We start from the raw sequence: 20,464 nt of genomic DNA, 5'->3' as shown, positions 1-20,464 counted from the left end.
GGGCGGGATACCCAAAGTCTTGAAGAATTACTCATTGAAAAGAAGCCAACAAGCATCCGAGCTGGACTGTGGAGAAGTTACCGGTAGTTAAACGAACAACTCCGTTAATTTCCGTTTTTTCTTGCGTGGACGAACAAACAGGTACAGTCTTTGTTTATATTATTTGATTTAATTCCTGGTGTTTACAGCCAGTGCCTAGCATAGTTAGCATGCCTCGTTTCTCGCGTGCTTACCACAAAGACTCACCGAGGCGGACACACTCCAAAGTTTTCCAACTGTTATTTTACTATCTACCGGGGAGCAAACCGACTTAAACTTCACCATTTTTTTTGTTTTACGGTTACTTCTGGTAATAAGTCCGAGGTGAACCTTGCTTAACTCCGTTGTGTGACTGTGAAGAATACGTTACATTTCCTGCTGCAGGCTTCGCCGCTTTAAAGTGAAACTAATCGTCCTTTTTCATGCCATGTGCGTCATTTTCCCCCAAAACGATAAACACAACACAATAAGTTCTAATAATGATATCGTTACTGTTTTCCTGTATTTTTGTCCTCTTGTGTTGGTGTTTTTCGATCGACGCGTAAATATACGCCACACAGCACTTTGCAAGCTTCGGGACGCCCCGCGGTGCTCTTATGCGCACAATCGATGACTTTATTGTTGTTTTAATCAGCTCAGAAAGGGAATATTTGGGTATGTTCCATGGTCATATTGTTTGCTAGCGCTCCCTCGCGTCCGGATGTGCTTGGTTTTAAAAGAACTGGGCGTGGCCTGTGGCAGTTTCCCGCACTGTATTTAAATGAGCTTCTTCCCTCCCTTTCTGCTGTTCACAAATGACGAGCCTTCACCCCCTCACAGCATCACCAATACAATGTCCAGTCAGTGCTCGAGCTGCAGCATGTCTGAGTATGAGGAAAAGCATCAGCATTCCTTTAAAATCCAATTAATATACAATCTTTTCCCACAAAGAGCCGAATTGTCCATTTTGTCATGCACAGGGTTCGTACGGGTGCTTAAAAACCTCGAAAATGGTTGGATTTTAATGTTGTTTTCAAGAGAGATGTCCGATAATGACTTTTTTGCCGACATCCGGAATTGTCCAACACTTAATTACCGATTCCGATATCAACCGATACCGATATATACAGTCGTGGAATTAACACATTATTATGCCTAATTTTGTTGTGATTTCCCGCTGGATGCATTAAACAATGTAACTTTACCATGAATTGATTAACGTGGACCCCTACTTAAACAAGTTGAAAAACTTATTCGGGTGTTACAATTTAGTGGTCAATTGTACGGAATATGTACTGTACTGTGCAATCCATTAATACAAGTTTCAATCAATCAAAAACAAGGTTTTCCAAAATAAGAGAACAACTTTAACTCCAGTTATGGAAAAAAGTGCCAACATGGCACTGCCATATTTATTATTGAAGTCACAAAGTGCATTCTTTTTTTTAACATGCCTCAAAACAGCAGCTTGGAATTTGGGACATGCTCTCCCTGAGATAATCCTGATACCCACTACAACTATAGGAAATACTATACTTTGACTTTCACAAAGTGCATTATTTTTCAGTCCAGAGTATACTAGAGCATACTTGCCAACCTTGAGACCTCCAAATTCGAGAGATGGGGGGGGGTGTATATTGTAGCGTCCCGGAAGAGTTAGTGCTGCAAGGGGTTCTGGGTATTTGTTCTGTTGTGTTTATGTTGTGTTACGGTGCGGATGTTCTCCCGAAATGTGTTTGTCATTCTTGTTTGGTGTGGGTTCACAGTGTGGCGCATATTTGTAACAGTGTTAAAGTTGTTTATTCGGCCACCCTCGGTGTGACCTGTATGGCTGTTGATCAAGTACGCCTTGCATTCACTTATGTGTGTGTAACTGAAATTCGGGAGTCTCCCGGGAAAATCGGTAGGTTGAAACAGATACCGATAATTTCCGATATTACATTTTAAAGCATTTATCGACATCTCTAGTTTTCAAGGTTTGAAAAATGCTTACATTTTGGGTGAAGTGCTTGGAAATGTTCATCATATTTCTCGACAGTCTGACTCAATAGGCAAATTATAAAATAGGTTTCCTTTAAAAATGAAAGCTACGCGCTTGATCTGTTGGCTTTGCACAAACCCTTACATTAGGTTGTTGTCATGCCAGAGCTCTGTGTCGGTGCATCGGTCCATCATGCCGGGAGTTTGTCGTTTTAATGAACACTGGATGGAAATTATTAGTCCATTATTGGACTCGTTTGTACTGTGAAGGTCATGTAAGGTATAATTTGTAACCTTTTTCACAACTTAGAGCTGAGTTAATATGAATGATTTGGTAGTTTTTACACAACGTGGTTGTATGCATTTCTTGCTCTATTATTTTCGTTGTCTACTTAACTTGTCTGGCTACCTCGGTGAAAGCAAAAAAAGTTAACTTTTGTCTTTTTGTTAATTTCTTATCATAGCCACAGTTATAAGGCTTATGCTTAATGAAAGGTGACTGAGGTGTTGTGAAACAAACAAAATATTTTCCTTTTATTTCTTATCCTTATATTAATGTGGAAAAGTTTTCTTAATAAATGAGTGAAATTGAAATTTTTATATCACGGTATGCAGTTTACAAGCACAAATACGCTGCGAATCAATCCGTGCTGTTCGATGTCATTGAGTGCTGTAAGTAAGAAACAGAACAAGAAATGTGAAAAACAACACATGGAGAAACCTTTGCAAACACCAATGACATGGAATAGTCTACACAAACACTGCTTCATTTTCTATGACCCATTCAGTTAATGATAACTGCTGGTTCAATGTTAGGCTTAGGTTTTAGCAATTTTTCCGTATTTTTCCTACAGACAACGTTTGGTGACCTCAAACAACAAGGCTATGGATTGATTCACACTGGTTTTCGCCTTTTGAAGGGTACTACTTTTGTTTTGTTGTATTGTGTTTTTGGTTTTGATCTATTTCTCTGTATGGATGTCGATCTTTGTTTACCTCTGTTGGGCGTAGTACAAATACACTAACACTGATTTGATAACATTGATCTGTGGTAGGTGGGCTCCATCTAGTGCAGGGATGCGCAAACTTTTTGTCCCTAAGGGCCAAACTGAAAATGGACACCGCGATTTTAAGCGTACAGCAGCACAATAAGGGAGGAGTTCAATCCCATACGGCAGTGATTCTCAAACTAGTGGTTAGGCCTGGGCGATATGGATGAAAAAGTATATCTCGATATATTTTTACTTAAATTCGATGTATTTTTTGCTGAAAGTATACATATAAAGATATTCATTTTTAGGCGACATTCAGTGAAATTTAAGTGAATGACAACTGTACTGTAAACAGTCAGTGGTACTTTTATTAACCCAGTTAGTCAAGATGGGCACAGCACAGGAAAGAAACTGTTTAAGTAGTACAGAATTACATAGCATAAATAAAATAGAAAAATATTATTTCTATGTAAAATAAATAACACAGCTGAGCAAATAATACAAAATGTATCAAATTAACGTAGATTAAAAAATACATTTGCAGGCAGGCACTTTGTGACTTCCCTTCCTGGTTCGATGACCCGCCCTATCTGGCCTCTGATTGGCCTGTCCCTAACCAATCGTGACTCATCATAGTAAACAACCAACCATTCATGGATGTTCTTATACATGCAAGCACATCTTGGAAGGAGGAAGAGGAGGGGTTTAGTAGCCCATGGAGGGGAAGTGGGGGAGAACAAATAGGCGGCGTTTGGTCATATTAACGTGAAATAGATTATATCGATATAACAATATTTTCTTAATTCATATCTTGTTTAAAAATATATCTTACAAACTCGATATATCGCCCAGCCCTAGTAGTGGTACCTGGGCTCTGTCTAGCCAAAGAATCACCTAAGTAAATATTGTAATATAAGAGTTTTATTGAAACAGTGTTACTGTTCTAACTGTAATGTTACAATATACCTGCTAAATAAAACCCCTGCCTTGTTTTTAATGAATACTAGGGAATACTACGCTACTGTATTTTAATGTCGGTCATTATGGTGGTACTTGGAGAGCCAAAAGTATTTTCTTCGTGAAAAAAGTTTGAGAAGCACTGCCATACGACGATTGTTTATGGTAGTGGAGAACATCATGTTCGATAGATGGCGACCAGTTAGCCTTGCGGACATGTCATCAATGATCGCGTGAGCTTAAGAGTATGATTTATGTTTTCAATTTTGGGAAGCTACGCCTTTTTGGCGGGCCAAACAAAATTACTCAGCGGGCTGAAATTGGTCCACGGGCCCCACTTTGGACAATCCAATCCCTCCCCCAACGTTGACCTTGGCACTCTGACCCCGTATCTCAGCGACTGTGTCACAAACCTGGGGGTAAAGTTTGACTCAGATTTTAAATTCGAAAAACAAATCAGCAGCGTCGTTCAAAAAAGCTTTTATCAATTACACCAAATAGCGAAAGTGAAACCGCTTCTATCAAGTCATGATCTTGAGAAATTAATCCACGCCTTTATCTCGACTCGTCTTGATTACTGTAATGCCCTGTATGTAGGCATTAGCCAGGCCTCCCTCGCCCGCCTGCAGCTCGTGCAGAACTCTGCTGCTCGTCTGCTAACACAGACCCGCAGACGTGAGCACATCACCCCTATTTTAGCGTCCCTTCACTGGCTCCCTGTGCGTTACCGAATACATTTTAAACTCCTTTTATTTGTTTTTAAATGTCTAAACAACCTCGCGCCAACCTATCTCTCCGACCTCCTTCAGCCTTACTGCCCCACCCGATCCTTAAGATCAGCCGATCAGCTGCTGTTGACGGTCCCTGACACAAGGCTGAAGCTTAGAGGTGACAGAGCTTTCGCCGTTGCTGCTCCCAAGCTCTGGAACGACCTACCCCTGAGTGTTAGACAAGCCTCCTCTCTTCCTGTTTTTAAATCTCTCTTAAAAACATACTTTTATTCCATGGCTTTTAACACTGAGTGATATCCATCCTGCAATGGCGCCCCATAATACACCTGCTGTGAACCTGTTTTTATGTTTTTATTTATTCTATTTTAATTATTTATTTTTTTATCGTGTTCTGTTTGTGTTGTGTTGTGTTTGCTCGGTACTCGTTTTATCTTTTAACCTGTTCATTGTACAGCACTTTGGCTACCCCTGTGGTAAATTTTAAATGTGCTTTATAAATAAAGTTGATTTGATTTGAATCCTGAGCTGGTGGTACGCTGAAGAATGACTTCATTAAAGTACAGTGTTTTATTTTCCTATATTTCAAACAGTGTTACCGGTCAGACTGTGTGTAATGTTATAATGGTCAAAAATTATGCGTTTTATTGTTATAATATAGTTTGTGAATTACTGGCCTAGAATCTGCTTGTACTGCAGTGTACATTAGTCTAAATAATGTAGCCGAAATCCTGTTTTACCAATGATGTTTGTAATCCTTATGTAAGGAAAATGGTGAGTAGGGGGCAGATTTGGTATCTGAGGTTGACATCTGAGCCCATATGTGGCAGAATAAAAGCTTGATTTTTAGTGCATATGAACATACAGGACATTACAGCATGTCATACCTGCCAACTACTCCGGTTTTCCCGTAATTAGTACGGTTTTCATCAACCTATTCCGGGTTACGGTTGCAGTGATAAAAAATACGGTTTTTCATTCATTAAAATGTTTGTTTTTTTAAGTTTTATTCACGAAATCGCGTAACAACAATGACAATCGACACTGCTTCCCGTAACTTCCTATCGAGCCATTCCGAATGCCATGCGCGAGGCTATTTATAGCACCGCTGCCAAGCACGAGGCCATTGTTTCCAAACAAGCGAACGATCATGGAATCAGCCGGAGAAAAATCGCATACGAGTCTTAAACCGAAAAGAAAACTGCAGTCATTCCGTGAAGAATATTCAAAAGCCTATCCGGGAATAATTATCCGTTCCAAAAAGGGTGAAAACTACGCGAATTGCACCTTGTGCAGACAAGATTTTTCGATCGGACACGGAGGAATTAGCGATGTAAAAGACCACGTTGGGACAAAAAAACACAAGTCTAATGCCGTTGCTAGCGATACAAGTGGAAAACTTTCAACGTTTTTCGTCGCCCAAACAGATTCTTTGGATGTGATAAATGCCGAAGTTTTATTTACGGAGGCAATAATTGAGCAAACAAAAAGGTAATGACACCAATGTTATCTATTGGAATTGTTTAGTACTGTTATACTGTTAAAAGTGTTTATACTATTTATGCTTTCAAGTCCAAGTTGAAGAAATCTTGTTAAATGTTGACAGGATAACTACCAAAATACAGAAGTATATCCTTAATATTTTTGCAGTGCTATTTCTGTTGAAAAGTTAAAATGATTACATTAGAGATGTGATGTGCCACTTTTCAAGTGTCTGATGGCTTAAATTAATTTTCATTAATTTTTCATATTTTGAATTCTTTTGAAAGGCTTACAAAAAAACTACATTTGAATTGTAAGTCCATGCTATTGACAGGACTATTAATTTTAATGAAGTTAGCTTACCATGTTTACAGTATGATAATTGTGATGGAAATGTGAATTTTAGGCACAGAATATTTTTTACAATTGAACAAGGCAGTAGATTATAAGCTTGGACAGAAAGTTAATAATGACACCAATTTTTTTTAATGGAATTGTTTAGTACTGTTTTACCATTTGTTTACTGTAAAAAGTGTTTATACTGTTTATACTTTCAATTAACAAATTGAAGTCTTTTGAAAGGTTGACAGGATAACTGGCATTAACTGTCAAAATAATTTCAAACTATTGAAGTTAGCTTACAGAATAAACATGTCAATCAACCCATATGATTTTTGCTGTAATATTTTTGTTTTGAAAAGTCACTGTGACTGATAGAAAAGTGATGGTTTAGCAACATTTTAACCTGTCTGAATGCTAATAATCATTTTGCGTCGGGGGGCGAAGGAACCCCCCACCAGGACTTTGTCCTGGACCTACCGGGGCCTGCGGCCCTTGGACCCTGGCTACTAGGTTTTTCTGATTTCAAAAGTTGGCAGGTATGGCATGTATATGAGTTAACCTGGAGGTATTCTCATCACAGGGCAGCTGCAATGTGGATTCAGGTGCGTACAATGGATGGGAAAGAAACCCACCAGGTGGACGCGTTATCCAAGCTCACCAAGGTGGACGAGCTGCGACTGAAGATCTCCGAGCTCTTCAAAGTGGAGCCTGAGAAGCAGAGGCTGTTCTACCGTGGCAAGCAGGTAAATCCAAATACCTTTTTTTTTTAAAGATGAAATAATATTTTAATTACTGTTTTTTCCAGGCTATAGAGCGCACCAGTATTTGAGCCGCACCCACCAAATTTTAAAAATAAATTACGGTTTACATATATTAACGGCACCGGACTATAAGCTGCAGATATATACCAGTATGAAAGATTTTGTAAATGTTTATTTACATACCTTAATTGTTTCCAAACTGTGCCTGTCACACTGCAGTAAAACGGCTGGTCAAACAAAACAGAAGTCATCGTCATGGACCCACTACCTGTAGAAGCTAGCTTTGCAATCAGCTAAACAGACTTTATAACTCCACGGTAACGTTTTGGTCAACTTACGTAACTGAAACAATACACAAAGAATGCCATTGTAAGTTAATACTACAGGCACTTGTAAACGTTATGGCATATTAGTTAATTCTAACGACGATAGCTTGATTACATTACGATAGCACGTACACATATGCATAAAAACAGTCCTACTGACATCACACACAGGACAATTTAATAAGTATGGATTGTTTGTTACATTGTAAAATTTACAGATGTTGTTTGGAGTGGTAAATGAAGAATCCATACGAGCAGAATTGCAACGGACGTTTATTCTTCCCGTTCGAGGAACGAAACCGGTGGTATGTTTACAACCCGCAGCACCTGCAGTGAGTGACCTCGTCTAAAAGATGGCGCCATAGCAAAAACGATAACACAAAAGTATTTGTTGAATACAAATCATTATGGCCGGTAGCGAAGAAAAACCCCATAAACTGCCCCGTTTTATAAACCGCATGGTTCAAAGCATAGTAAAAAGTAGCTGCTTATAGTCCAGAAAATACAGTAAATGTTTTGATGATAAATGCTTTGAAAGTCTTTACATGTTTATTGTGAGTATTTCTTTTCTCTGACAGATGGAGGACGGACACACCATATTCGACTATAACGTGGGCCTTAATGACATCGTGCAGTTGCTTATTAGACAGAACGCGCCCCCTGCTGAAGCTGCCAAAAACAAGGACAAAGAAGCCGAGCTCTCGGACTCGGACTCTGGCTGTGGCTCAACCCAGAGTGAGTCTGACAAGAACTCAACTCATGGTGAGACAGAGGTTCAGGCCGCCGGTACTTCTGCCCAAACAAACACAACAGAGCTGACTGATCCTGGCTTCGGACATTACAAGGTATTTTTAAGTTTGGCGCCGAAATGCATTCAATTGATGGTATCCTGTTGGTTTTGTACACATATTTTTGAAAATGTAGTTGTGTATTGCCCTGAACAATATTTGAGTATTGAGACTTTTATTCCTCTGCTATATAATTAAAGTAACCGTGTTGTTTCAGGACTGCAATGTATTTGCGGCAGTGGGTGGGGGTTGGGGGTGAACAAATTATTAAAAGCAAAAAAAACACAAGTTTATAAATACAGAAACTTTGTTTTTCAGAAAAGTAATACATGCTCATGGTAGTCACAGATACGACCAGGTAAAAGCAACATAACTGGCTATTGATTATTTTAGTAATCAATCGATTATTTTGTCCGATAATCAAGTATTGCAATAAAACACACTATAGCCTTAATGTGTATTTTAGGGGAAATCGTTGCTTGCCATAACCTTCCATCTTTTTTTCATAATAAATGCACATTGTCAATATTTAAATTACACTTTTAACATGTGTGCATTAATAAAGATCAAAAATTCAAAATATCCACCTGCTCTTGCAAAGGCTGCGTGGAAACTATGTCCACGTACTTAAAGTTCTGAGCACTCCCCGCGGTTCCGTATTTGATACATTTTTATAAGTAACACTCATCTAAACGATTAATCAAAGCAACAGAATGTAAATTGAAATTGAATTCTTTGAAACTGATTAAGCATTGCAGCCCTAATTTGAATACCGTATTTTCCGCACCATAAGGCGCCCTGGGTTAAAAGCCGCGCCTTCAATGAACGGCATATTTCAAAACTTTGTCCGCCTATAAGCCGCCCGGTGTTGTAAGCCGCATCTAACTGCGCTAAAGGAATGTCAAAAAAACAGTCAGATAGGTCAGTCAAACTTTAATAATATATTAAAAACCAGCGTTCTAACAACTCTGTTCACTCCCAAAATGTACGCAAATGTGCAATCACAAACATAGTAAAATTCAAAATAGTGCAGAGCAATAGCAACATAATGTTGCTCGAACGTTAATGTCACAACACACAAAATAAACATAACACTCACTTTCTGAAGTTATTCTTCATTCATAAATCCCTCGAATTTTTCTCCTTCGGTGTCCGAATTGAAAAGTTGGGCGTATGTCGTCCGGCGCTGTCTACCTGTCTTAGTGAAGGTGTGTTCGCCTTCGGTCATCCATTGTTCCCACGCAGTTAGCAGTCTAGCTTCGAATGCCCTGTTGACACCAATATCTAGCGGCTGGAGGTCTTTTGTCAATCCACCCGGAATGACGGCGAGTATTGAATTAAGCGCGTAAGCGTGTCTCCCTGTGATGTTATGAGCTAGCAAATATAACAACTACACTACCCAGCATGCAACGATAGTGACGAGCATGCGCGGTAGCCCTGAGAAGCGTTGTATGCTGGCAGTTAGAATGTGGTTATGAGCACGCTGTGAGTAAACGTTGAGAACTCAGTTAACACGCCTCGTCTGCATTATTTATAATTAGACAGACAACACACTTAATAGGAGCCATATTGGGGTCTTTACATAAACACACAAATGGAAATGAAACGTCACATATCCCAGCATGCACCGCGCGCTTTTTCTTCTTCCGGGGCGGGTGGTTGCTTACAGTAGAAGAAGAAGCGCTTCCTGTTCTATGGGGGCGGGTGCTTACCTTGGCGGTTGCTTGCGTAGAAGAAGAAGCGCTTCCTGTTCTACCGGGAAAAAAGATGGCGGCTGTTTACCGTAGATGCGAGATCGTAACTTTATGAAAATGAATCGTAATATTAATCCATATATAAAGCGCACCGGGTTAAAAGCCGCACTGTCAGCTTTTGAGTAAATTTGTGGTTTTTAGGTGCGGCTAATAGTGCGGAAAATACGGTACATGCAAAATATAGCAACCCTGGTCTCTCTTGCTATCTCTTCCTATTTTCTGGCAGCTTCATTTTATAAATTATATTTCATACAAAAACGCTGCGTACACAGGGGTGAAATGTGACTTTGACTTTTCGTATCGACTTCAGTGAATTGTTTTATAGTAAGAAACAAAACATAAGTTAACCTGCAGCACACCTGCTGAATCATTCAGCTTTTAACTGTCAATCAACTGAATAAAAACGTGAATTTTATCGATGACATATGTTGCGACCGCCATGGTTTGTCTTATGCAATGGCTGCGCATCAGTGCTCAAACTTGCATTTCTCAAATGTGTAGAACTGATATTGTGCACATTATGTTCTATTCATCAGAACCACGATGCTCCCTTTCCGAAAACATTTGTTTCCAGGGACGTGCTAATCGATTATCCACCGATTATTGCTTTCGGACAATTTTCATGTAAAAGTATAGTACCGTATTTTCCGCACTATAAGGCGCACCGGATTATTAGCCGCACCTTCTATGAATTACATATTTCATAATTTTGTCCACCAATAAGCCGCCCCGGACTATAAGCCGCGCCTACGCTGCGCTAAAGTGAATGTCAAAAAAAAAAACGCTGCGCTAAAGTGAATGTCAAAAAAACAGTCAGATAGTTCAGTCAAACTTTAATAATATATTGAAAACCAGCGTTCTAACAACTCTGTCCCAAAATGTACGCAAATGTGCAATCACAAACATAGTAAAATTCAAAATGGTGTAGAGCAATAAATAGCAACATAATGTTGCTCGAACGTTAATGTCACAACACACAAAATAAACATAGCGCTCACCTTCTGAAGTTATTCTTCATTCGTAAATCCTTCGAATTCTTCGTCTTCGGTGTCCGAATTGAAAAGTTGCGCAAGCGTGGGATCCAAAAATGGCCGGCTCCGCCTCGTCGAAGTCATCGGATTCAGTGTCGCTGTTGTTGTGCAGCAGTTCTGTGAATCCTGCCTTCCGGAAAGCTCGGACCACAGTTGTGACCGAAACTATCTGCCCAGGCATTTACGATCCACTGGCAGATGTTGGCGTATGTCGACCGGCGCTATCTGCCCGTCTTAGTGAAGGTGTGTTCGCCTTCGGAGCTGTGTGAAAAAAGCCACCCGGCCTCTTCGCGTAAACTTCCCTTAACCACTCGCTCATCTTTTCTTCATCCATCCATCCCTTCGAGTTAGCTTTTATGATGACGCCGGCTGGAAAGGTCTCTTTTGGCAAGGTCTTCCTTTTGAATATCACCATGGGTGGAAGTTAGCATGGCAAGCTAGAACCACAGTGAAGGATGACTTCTCATTCCCTGTGGTGCGAATATTCACCGTACGTGCTCCCGTTCCACAGTGCGGTTCACAGGAATATCAGTTGCTGTGAAATACGGTAGTAATCCGTGTGCGGATGGAGAGATTGCGTCTTTTTATGAACCGGATCCTTGTCGCGTAGTAGGAGCCATTTTGTGGTCTTTACAGATGTAAACAGGAAATGAAACGTACGGTGATATCCGCGCGTTTTTTCTTCTTCTTCCGGGGGCGGGTGAAGCGCTTCCTGTTCTATGGGGGCGGGTGCTTTCCTTGGCGGTTGCTTGCGTAGAAGAAGAAGCGCTTCCTGTTCTACCGGGAAAAAAGATGGCGGCTGTTTACCGAAGTTGCGAGACCGAAACTTTATGAAAATGAATCGTAATAAAGCGCACCGGGTTATAAGGCGCACTGTCAGCTTTTGAGAAAAATTGTGGTTTTTAGGTGCGCCTTATAGTGCGGAAAATACGGTAGGACATTGCTGTTTAGCCTTTTGATGCCGATCCCCTTTGGCTGACATTTTTTTTTAGTCCCCCAGCTGATAAGTGGCTAGCAGCTAATCATGTGTCCCCATACACAGTGTGGAGCTGCTCCCCTAATTTAATAATAATCCCCTCCATGATGGCAAATACACTGCATTTTATCGTCATCACTAGATGACCGGGCTAAACGTGTTACACACCGGGAGCAGACAAGCCAATAGCTAAGCTCGCTAATAAACTAGCTTGAAATTACACAATAAATAAGTGCTTAGTAAACTTTTTAAGAAGTCTAGATGAAACCACGTTAAAGCAGAAAGTTGGCAGTCAACAGGAAATTCTCAGACCTGACATTGGCTGGGGGCTACTGGGCAGCTTAGGACGAGTCGAGTCTCTTGGTTGCTTTGTTGGGCCTGTTCCTGTCTCTGGCTGTGCGCCCCCCCCCCGCCCCCCCACCCCAACAGACAATGGCGTGGAGCACTGCAGAGGCCACCGTGGTGTACAGTGTGTGGATCTTGAAATGGTGTTTTTGTTTTGTTGTTTTTCTATGTTTTATTTAATCGTAAGTGCGCAATATGTCTATCGCTAATTTTTTGTTGTTCTACTTTATGCTTTATGTAAGAAGTGCAGATAGCGGCATCAGCTCTGCTCTTTTAATGTGCTTTTTGTTCCTTGATGTTTCCCTGTTGTTTTCATGTTTTTTTCACTTGTTTTTGTGAACTTGTGTCTGCACTGCAACCACATAATTTCCCTGTTTTGGGATACATAGTCTATTTCTCTCCTATTCTAAATCAACACACAGAGTAATAAAAGAAAAAAGAGGATAATATAACTGTTGGAGTGTCAGCTAGGACTGAGCCGTTAAATGATTTCAATACATCGCGATAGACGCGAAATAGATATATGGAAAATGTATTTGATAAAACATTCGATACACATGTTTTTTTTTGCTGGTTGGAAGAAACTGGAAAGAATGAAGCATGCTTGGTTGCATGAACAAAGGTGCTTGTGCCCTGGTAACCTAGCAAAACAAGAAGTGGTCAGCGGGCAATGTGAGGGACGCGCTAAGCAGCCAATTGCGTAACAGTAGTAACTATCAAGTTTGGTTGCACCATCTCGTTGTCTGGCTGTTGATTCTCTGCATAGAGTGAGAAGATTAATTTAAAAATGAGTGCTGCAGAGTGAAAAAATTGTCGATAAAACAGGAACTCACCTGGACAGTATGGCAGTTTTTTTTTTAGATTTTTTCAAACAGACCATAGTCCTTTGCCGCACTCATCTTTTCTTTTCAACCCACGTCTGTTACCTATTCGAATGTACGCAAACAGGACTATATAATAACATAAATTATATTATTTAGATAATTACTACATAACATAAATTACTTTCCATACTTATAAGAATAACTGACCAAATGTAATGTTACATAGACCACATAACTTCCCTTTTACTCAACCTGCAAAAAATTGTTCTTCTCAGGTTTCTCTGTTTATGTTTTTACACTTTGCACTATTTTATCATACTTAATTAAGCATTTCTTACAAATCTTGTATTTTTTGAATTTTCATTTAAACAGGTTAAGTGTTAATTCTGATTTTAGAATGTTGTTTACATTGAGTGTTTTCCATGGTTGTGTTCACATTTCCTTTCCTTTCTGCCTTGATAGCTGAGGGGCTTCTATTCAGATGAAGGTTCCTATTGAAATAAAGATGTTAACATTTAATAGTTTTCTCCTGGTACATATATTCCAAATGTCATTAAAAATATCAATAATCATGGATATCGACCAATATAAAAAACTATAAAATCCATGTTGCCCAGCCATGGTGTCAGCATAGTCGCAGTTAAGAGACAACACGTAAGTGCAGGGCAGATTAATCTGTAAATCGGTGTTGTTGTTACCAAGGGTAGTGTCAGTGTATGATTGATACAAGAGTGGTCTTTTTATTTTCTCAAACCCTTTTTTTTGTTGTTGCTGTTAAAGCAATCACTATTTATTCACTTAGCCCTTAATCACATCTTACACAACTCTTGGCCTCAAAGGGCTTCACCAACCACAACATCCTCTGATCTGAACCCACATGTTTATATTATAATAATTCCTTTGACACAGAACGATTTTGACGGAAAAAAAACCACGTTATTATTATACAAATTGGTCGATAGTAATTTTTAATTTTAATTATTGTGTGATGTTTTGATTTTGTTCTACTCAAACAATTGTATGTAATATGAGAATAAGAAACTGGTTTAAATATTGTGCTGATATTGTTTAACTGTCTATAGCACTCACCCTCAACATGCAGTAATATATTTAAGGTATCGGTCGATCTTATTCTTGGATGATTTCTATCAGAATTGGCAGCATGAAACCCTGATCGGAACATCCCTATGCGTTAGTCTTTGATTTTCAGTAAGCAAGAACTGGTTGTTTTTTTGGTGTGGTTGACCAGGCCTCATATCTTATTGGGTGTCTGGCTTCCCACCTTTAACCCAACAAGAAACCGATTTTAAACTTTATTTTCTTTTGTTTTCCCTCTTCATTAAGATCAATGAAATGGTGGATGCAAGAGACTTGAATATGGGGGCGTGGTTTGAGGCCCAGATTGTGAATGTCACCAAGTCCGCCAAGACCCCTAAAGTAGAAGTGGCCGAAGGGGAGACTGCAGAAGAGGAGATACTGTACCATATTAAATATGACGAGTAAGCCGCCTTTATTTATAATACTTGGCAATCCTCATGGTGTTTTCAAATGTTTTTTGTTTTTTTTTGGAGTATATCCCACAACTTGTCACCTGTTGGAGCAATTTTGTGTTTCAGTGGGGTGTCATCATTCAAACATGTATGACAAACATTACTGCAATACTCACACCCGTGTCACATTTACTGATGCAGCTACCCAGAGAACGGAGTGGTTCAGTTTCTGGGCAAAGATATTCGCCCAAGGGCCCGCACCGTGTTCCAGTGGGAGCAGTTGGAGCCTGGTATGATCGTTATGATCAACTACAACACAGACGATCCCAAGGAGCGTGGCTTCTGGTATGACGCCGAGATCCAGAGGAAGAGGGAGACGCGCACTGTGCGAGAGATTTATGCCAAAATTCTTCTCGGGTAAGTTGAATTTTGTATGCAAAGCAAAATTTTTCTGCTCAATGATTGACCGTTACTTATACTGTATCTAATGTTGCATGGAATATTATAGATATATTTAAATGGGACCTAAGATGACTTAAATATATATATAAAACACTTCATTGAGGTCGAGATACAATGTATTGGATATGCCTTGGTGTAAATTGTGCGTACATTTTACCCCACAGTCACTTTTATAACCATTTTTTGGGTCTGCAAGATATTCGATTCTGGATGCGTACCCAAATTGCAAATGAAACCACACCCCACCCTCTCCAAGTATTGTAATTTATCTTTTGAAAATATACACAGTTTTAATTAAGTCGTCCCCGCTATTTTTTCCTTCTCCCAGACACAGTTGAAAATCCATCCATACATCCATTTTCTACCGCTTATTCCCTTCGGGGTCGCGGGGGGGCGCTGAAAATCTTCATTAAAATTATACAGATTCACCCGGTCATAACATCAGGTACACCTGCACACTCAATCAATTCAGACTAAAAAAAGTTGCTTTTACCAGCATTTGTCACCGCCTGTTGCACGTCTGTGTCTATATGCGCATGGCATGATTATATAGAAATAATACCATATCTTACTTTTTGTATTTCTCTGTCTAAATGCTCCAAAGTGCTTCAAATCTGATCTTTTGGCATCAGATTCAGGCCACACCTGAATCTGATCTTTTCAATTGTGAGTTTAGTCTAAATGCAATGCGACCTGACCCGTATGTGGCTTTTTCGTCAGCTTTGGGCGAGCTACGTCACTCGTGTGCGTTGGGCAAGATGCAGTCGCCAACGGAAGTGAATATTTCATCACAATATCCGGTTTCGGTCCGCAAAGTCTATTTAAGACGACCACATTTTTTGTGAATCACTTGTCAATAGTGCGCAAATAATAAGCTATATGTAATATATGAATATATATTTTGATTCCTAAGAAATAGCGATTGTTGAAGGACTGGAATTGGCGCATTTGCTTACATGTGAGTTGAAAAATAAAGCTCACGTAGATCTATGCTGATGTCCGTGTCTCCTCTACTTAACAGTCATTAAAAGATTAGAACCCTCCCAAATATATTACACTATATACGTCCATTTATACATGATATTACTTTATTTTCATGTAAAAAAACGCTAATTTTTAAGGTGTGGCAACTTTTTTTAAATTTTGTAGTAGTAGCAGTGACTTTCTACCGATCAACTTCCTTTGTTTTCACTTGATCCCACTGTGCATACAAGTGACGTCGAAGCCACATTGGGGCCACATTCGCCTTTACACTGGAGTCTGATACAAATCACATTTTCCTTGCAGTGTAAACAGTCAGCTGGAAAAAATACAATTTAAAAAAAAACAACAAAAAAAACGATTTGGGCCACTTTGGCCTGCAGTTTAAACGTAATCTTAATGTCCAAATAAGTACATCCACGCCTCTGGCATTATGACAGAGCCAGACTGTGAAACCCTGTGAACAGAGGCATCCAAAACTGCATTCAAGCTCACGCCAAAATGCATAGACCTTATGATTTTACGTTTTAACACAAGTATCCAACATTGCAACAGCACTTAAGTCAAAAAGGATGAAATTTGTCATTGGGTTCCTTTTTAAACTACAGGTGTTTTCTTGTAAATAGCAAGTTTTGTGCTGCAAAATGTCAGTATAATGTTGGCAATTTGAGATTACAATTTAGTTTCCTGCTTTGCAGAGATGCAGGTGATTCTCTCAATGACTGCCGCATTATGTTTGTGAATGAAATCTACAAAATAGAGGAGCCTGGTTCTAAAAATGACACCCCTGCTGGATCTGAGAGTCCTCTGAAAAGTAAGACTCACTTCTGTTGCCATTTGAACCTTGTAACTTTTTTGTTTTTAATTCTAAATATTGCTACGTAACAAAATATCTGTATATTCCAGGAATAAATGGTCCCGAGTGCAAGCGCTGCAAGGACGATCCCGATAAAAACTGCCGCTTGTGTAACTGTAGCATTTGTGGCATTAAGCAGGATCCCGACAAACAACTTCTGTGTGATGAATGCGACATGGCCTATCACACATACTGCTTGAACCCACCCATCACCACCATCCCAGATGACGAGGACTGGTCAGTACAATTAGCTGTCAAGAAATCAGTATGCTATATTAATGAATCCAGGCACCCCATTCTATTTACGGTATTATTGTACATCCTGTACAGCAGTGTTTCTTAACCAGAGGGCCTTGTTGGGCCGCGAGGGCCCCTCCAAAAAATATCTTATTCAGCTGTGGTCTGTGGTTGCAGCGCTACTCAGTTGTAATACACTTTTCCACCACTTGTGGCAGTAATGACAATATCATACAAACAAGTCTGGAGCTAAAGTCATAGTTTCTAAAGCGCAAAAATTATGACTAAAGTGGTTAAGCTGTATTTTCATTTTCACTTTGATTTTATTGATGGTTTAGTTCAGAGCCATATTCATTATCAAATTAGATTTTTAGCCCAACATAATTGTATATAAAAATTGTGACAGTTATGAGACTTTTCTTATGCTGTATATTTGATTAGTATTTTTTTTTTTCTGATCAGCCTGACCTAAGCCTAAGGTTTATGTGTTAACTAATATTCTTTGTGATTAACACTTGGTTTCATATAATTTGACAATGTGTTAAACTGTAAATACCGTATTTTCCGCACCATAAGGCGCCCTGGGTTATAAGCCGCGCCTTCAATGAACGGCATATTTCAAAACTTTGTCCACCTATAAGACGCCCCGTGTTATAAGCCGCATCTAACTGCGCTAAAGGAATGGCAAAAAAACAGTCAGATAGGTCAGTCAAACTTTAATAATATATTAAAAACCAGCGTGATGTGGGCGCGCACGGAGTCGTATATCAACATGGACGGAGCTGCGTGAAAAAAGCCACCCGGCCTCTTCGCGTAAACTTACCTTAACCACTCGCTCATCTTTTCTTCATCCATCCCTTCGAGTTAGCTTTTATGATGACGCCGGCTGGAAAGGTCTCTTTTGGCAAGGTCTTCCTTTTGAATATCACCATGGGTGGAAGTTTCTGGCCATTAGCATGGCAAGCTAGAACCACAGTGAAGGATGACTTCTCATTCCCTGTGGTGCGAATATTCACCGTACGTGCTCCCGTTGTATCCACAGTGCGGTTCACAGGAATATCAAAAGTCAGTGGAACCTCGTCCATGTTGATAATGTTCTCTGGCCGGATCTTTTTTTCAGCTATCTTGTTTTTACAATATGCATGGAAAGTAGCCAGCTTTTCTTGAAAGTCTTTAGGCAGTTGCTGTGAAATAGTAGTCCGTGTGCGGATGGAGAGATTGCGTCTTTTCATGAACCGGATCCCTGTCGCTTAGTAGGAGCCATTTTGTGGTCTTTACAGATGTAAACACACAAAGGAAATGAAACGTAATATCCGCGCGCTTCTTCTTCTTCTACGCGGGCGGGTGGTTGCTTACAGTAGAAGAAGAAGCGCTTCCTGTTCTATGGGGGCGGGTGCTTACCTTGGCGGTTGCTTGCGTAGAAGAAGAAGCACTTCCTCTTCTACGGGGAAAAAAGATGGCGGCTGTTTACCGTAGTTGCGAGACCGAAACTTTATGAAAATTAATCTTAATATTAATCCATATATAAAGCGCACAGGGTTATAAGGCGCACTGTCAGCTTTTGAGAAAATTTGTGGTTTTTAGGTGCGCCTTATAGTGCGGAAAATACGGTAGGTTAAAATGTAATTATTGAATATGGTTAAAATCAAGAGTGAGGTTACTAATTCAGTATTATTTGAGTAGGCCCCAGATCCGTCTGTTGTGGAAAAGTTAGGCCCCAAGGTTAAAAAGGTTAAAAAGAACCCCTGCTGTACAGTAGACTGACATTTGACTTTGAAAATCCGGCTGATGGGTCTCATACTAACGTGCATCTAGCCAATAACTAATTTAGAAAACATCTCCATTCATATAGCTTTGCAAAATAATCTGCTTGGGCTTTTATTGTGACAGACTTCTGGATGTTGTTTGACAAAACCAGTCTCTTTTAAACACGTTTCCTCCACGCTGTATGACTTTATTCTAGGTATTGCCCAAGTTGCCGCCGTGACACAAACGAGGTTGTGCTTGCTGGAGAGAAGCTGAAAGAGAGCAAGAAGAAAGCTAAGATGGCCTCTGCCAGCTCATCAAGCCAGAGGGACTGGGGCAAGGTGAGTGCTTGATGTGTAATCCATGTTTCTAGGAAATGTAGATCCACTTTAGTCTGGGCAATTCAAGGATAACAATATACTTGGTGTATATTGCAAATTAACGTTTCCTCGATAGAAAAACAAATGACCTCTTTAGTTGGCTCGGTGAGTCGGTTTACAGCAGTGCTTTTCAACTGGCGGCCTGGGGGCCAAATCCATCACTGACACCAGTTCGGTTCAAAACTTTGATTTGAACGTTTTTTTGCACCTAGTTCCTAAAAACACTAGAGCGCCCCAGTTGTTTAAAGGAACTTGGACCAGTGTAAACACATTGGCAGATCCTTATATTGACATTTTAATTTGTTATTCACAAACATTTGTCATGCAACGTGCAGACTTCAGGGATGGGAAATGTCAGCGAAAACGTGGAAATCTAGGTTTTTAAACATTCATTTTGTTGGGGTTCTAGAGTATTTTATTAGTAGCCAAATAGAAGGTATACTTTTGACATGACGGAGATAAACGGGTCACAACAGCGGGATTATATTACACTTGTAGTTAGTGTCCACCCTGAGATCGGGAGGTCGCGAGTTCAAACTCGGGCTGAGTCATACCAAAGACTAGGGCTGGGCGATATATCAAATATACTCGATATATCGCGGGTTTGTCTCTGTGCGATATAGAAAATGACTATTTCGTGAGTATTTGAGTATACGTTCTCACGCAGTTGCTTTTAGCTGCGGGCATTACACTTCAGGCTTTACTCACTCTTTCTTGTCTCTCCTTCTCACAGAGACAAAACAAGTGCACCTTCTTACATACGTCACATACTGTTGCACGTGCAACGTTATACGCCCTCGCTGAACAGGGAGGTAGCATCATTGGTAACGTTAGCTGTGGCAGGTGGTGCGAGTGGTAATATGAGAGAGAGAAAGATGCGAATCTGGTAACAAATGGAGGAAGAATTAATTCCCAAGAAAAACCGCACAGGGTCCATCGTCTGGCGGTGGTTTGGCCTCAAGCGGTAAGATGTTGAACAGACAACCGTAATATGTCAAGTATGCTGCA

At 40.0% G+C, this 20,464-nt stretch overlaps 1 protein-coding gene across 1 annotated transcript in view; it reads left to right on the top strand.

The window, feature by feature from the left end:
* Positions 1 to 20,464, top strand: part of uhrf1 (ubiquitin-like with PHD and ring finger domains 1) — a 29,673-nt gene continuing 9,209 nt past the window's right edge. The window contains exons 1-8 of the mRNA XM_061975979.1: positions 1 to 141; positions 7,080 to 7,242; positions 8,165 to 8,431; positions 14,649 to 14,803; positions 14,996 to 15,211; positions 16,936 to 17,051; positions 17,144 to 17,330; positions 19,294 to 19,417. Coding sequence (XP_061831963.1) covers positions 7,090 to 7,242; positions 8,165 to 8,431; positions 14,649 to 14,803; positions 14,996 to 15,211; positions 16,936 to 17,051; positions 17,144 to 17,330; positions 19,294 to 19,417 — 1,218 coding nt within the window. The 5' untranslated portion in view covers positions 1 to 141; positions 7,080 to 7,089. The remainder of the gene's footprint in view (positions 142 to 7,079; positions 7,243 to 8,164; positions 8,432 to 14,648; positions 14,804 to 14,995; positions 15,212 to 16,935; positions 17,052 to 17,143; positions 17,331 to 19,293; positions 19,418 to 20,464) is intronic.

Source organism: Nerophis lumbriciformis, linkage group LG14 (assembly GCF_033978685.3).
Source record: "Nerophis lumbriciformis linkage group LG14, RoL_Nlum_v2.1, whole genome shotgun sequence".
Lineage (NCBI taxonomy): Eukaryota > Metazoa > Chordata > Actinopteri > Syngnathiformes > Syngnathidae > Nerophis > Nerophis lumbriciformis.
The sequence above is the reverse complement of the archived record's forward strand: the minus strand, read 5'-3'. Positions and strand labels throughout refer to the sequence as shown.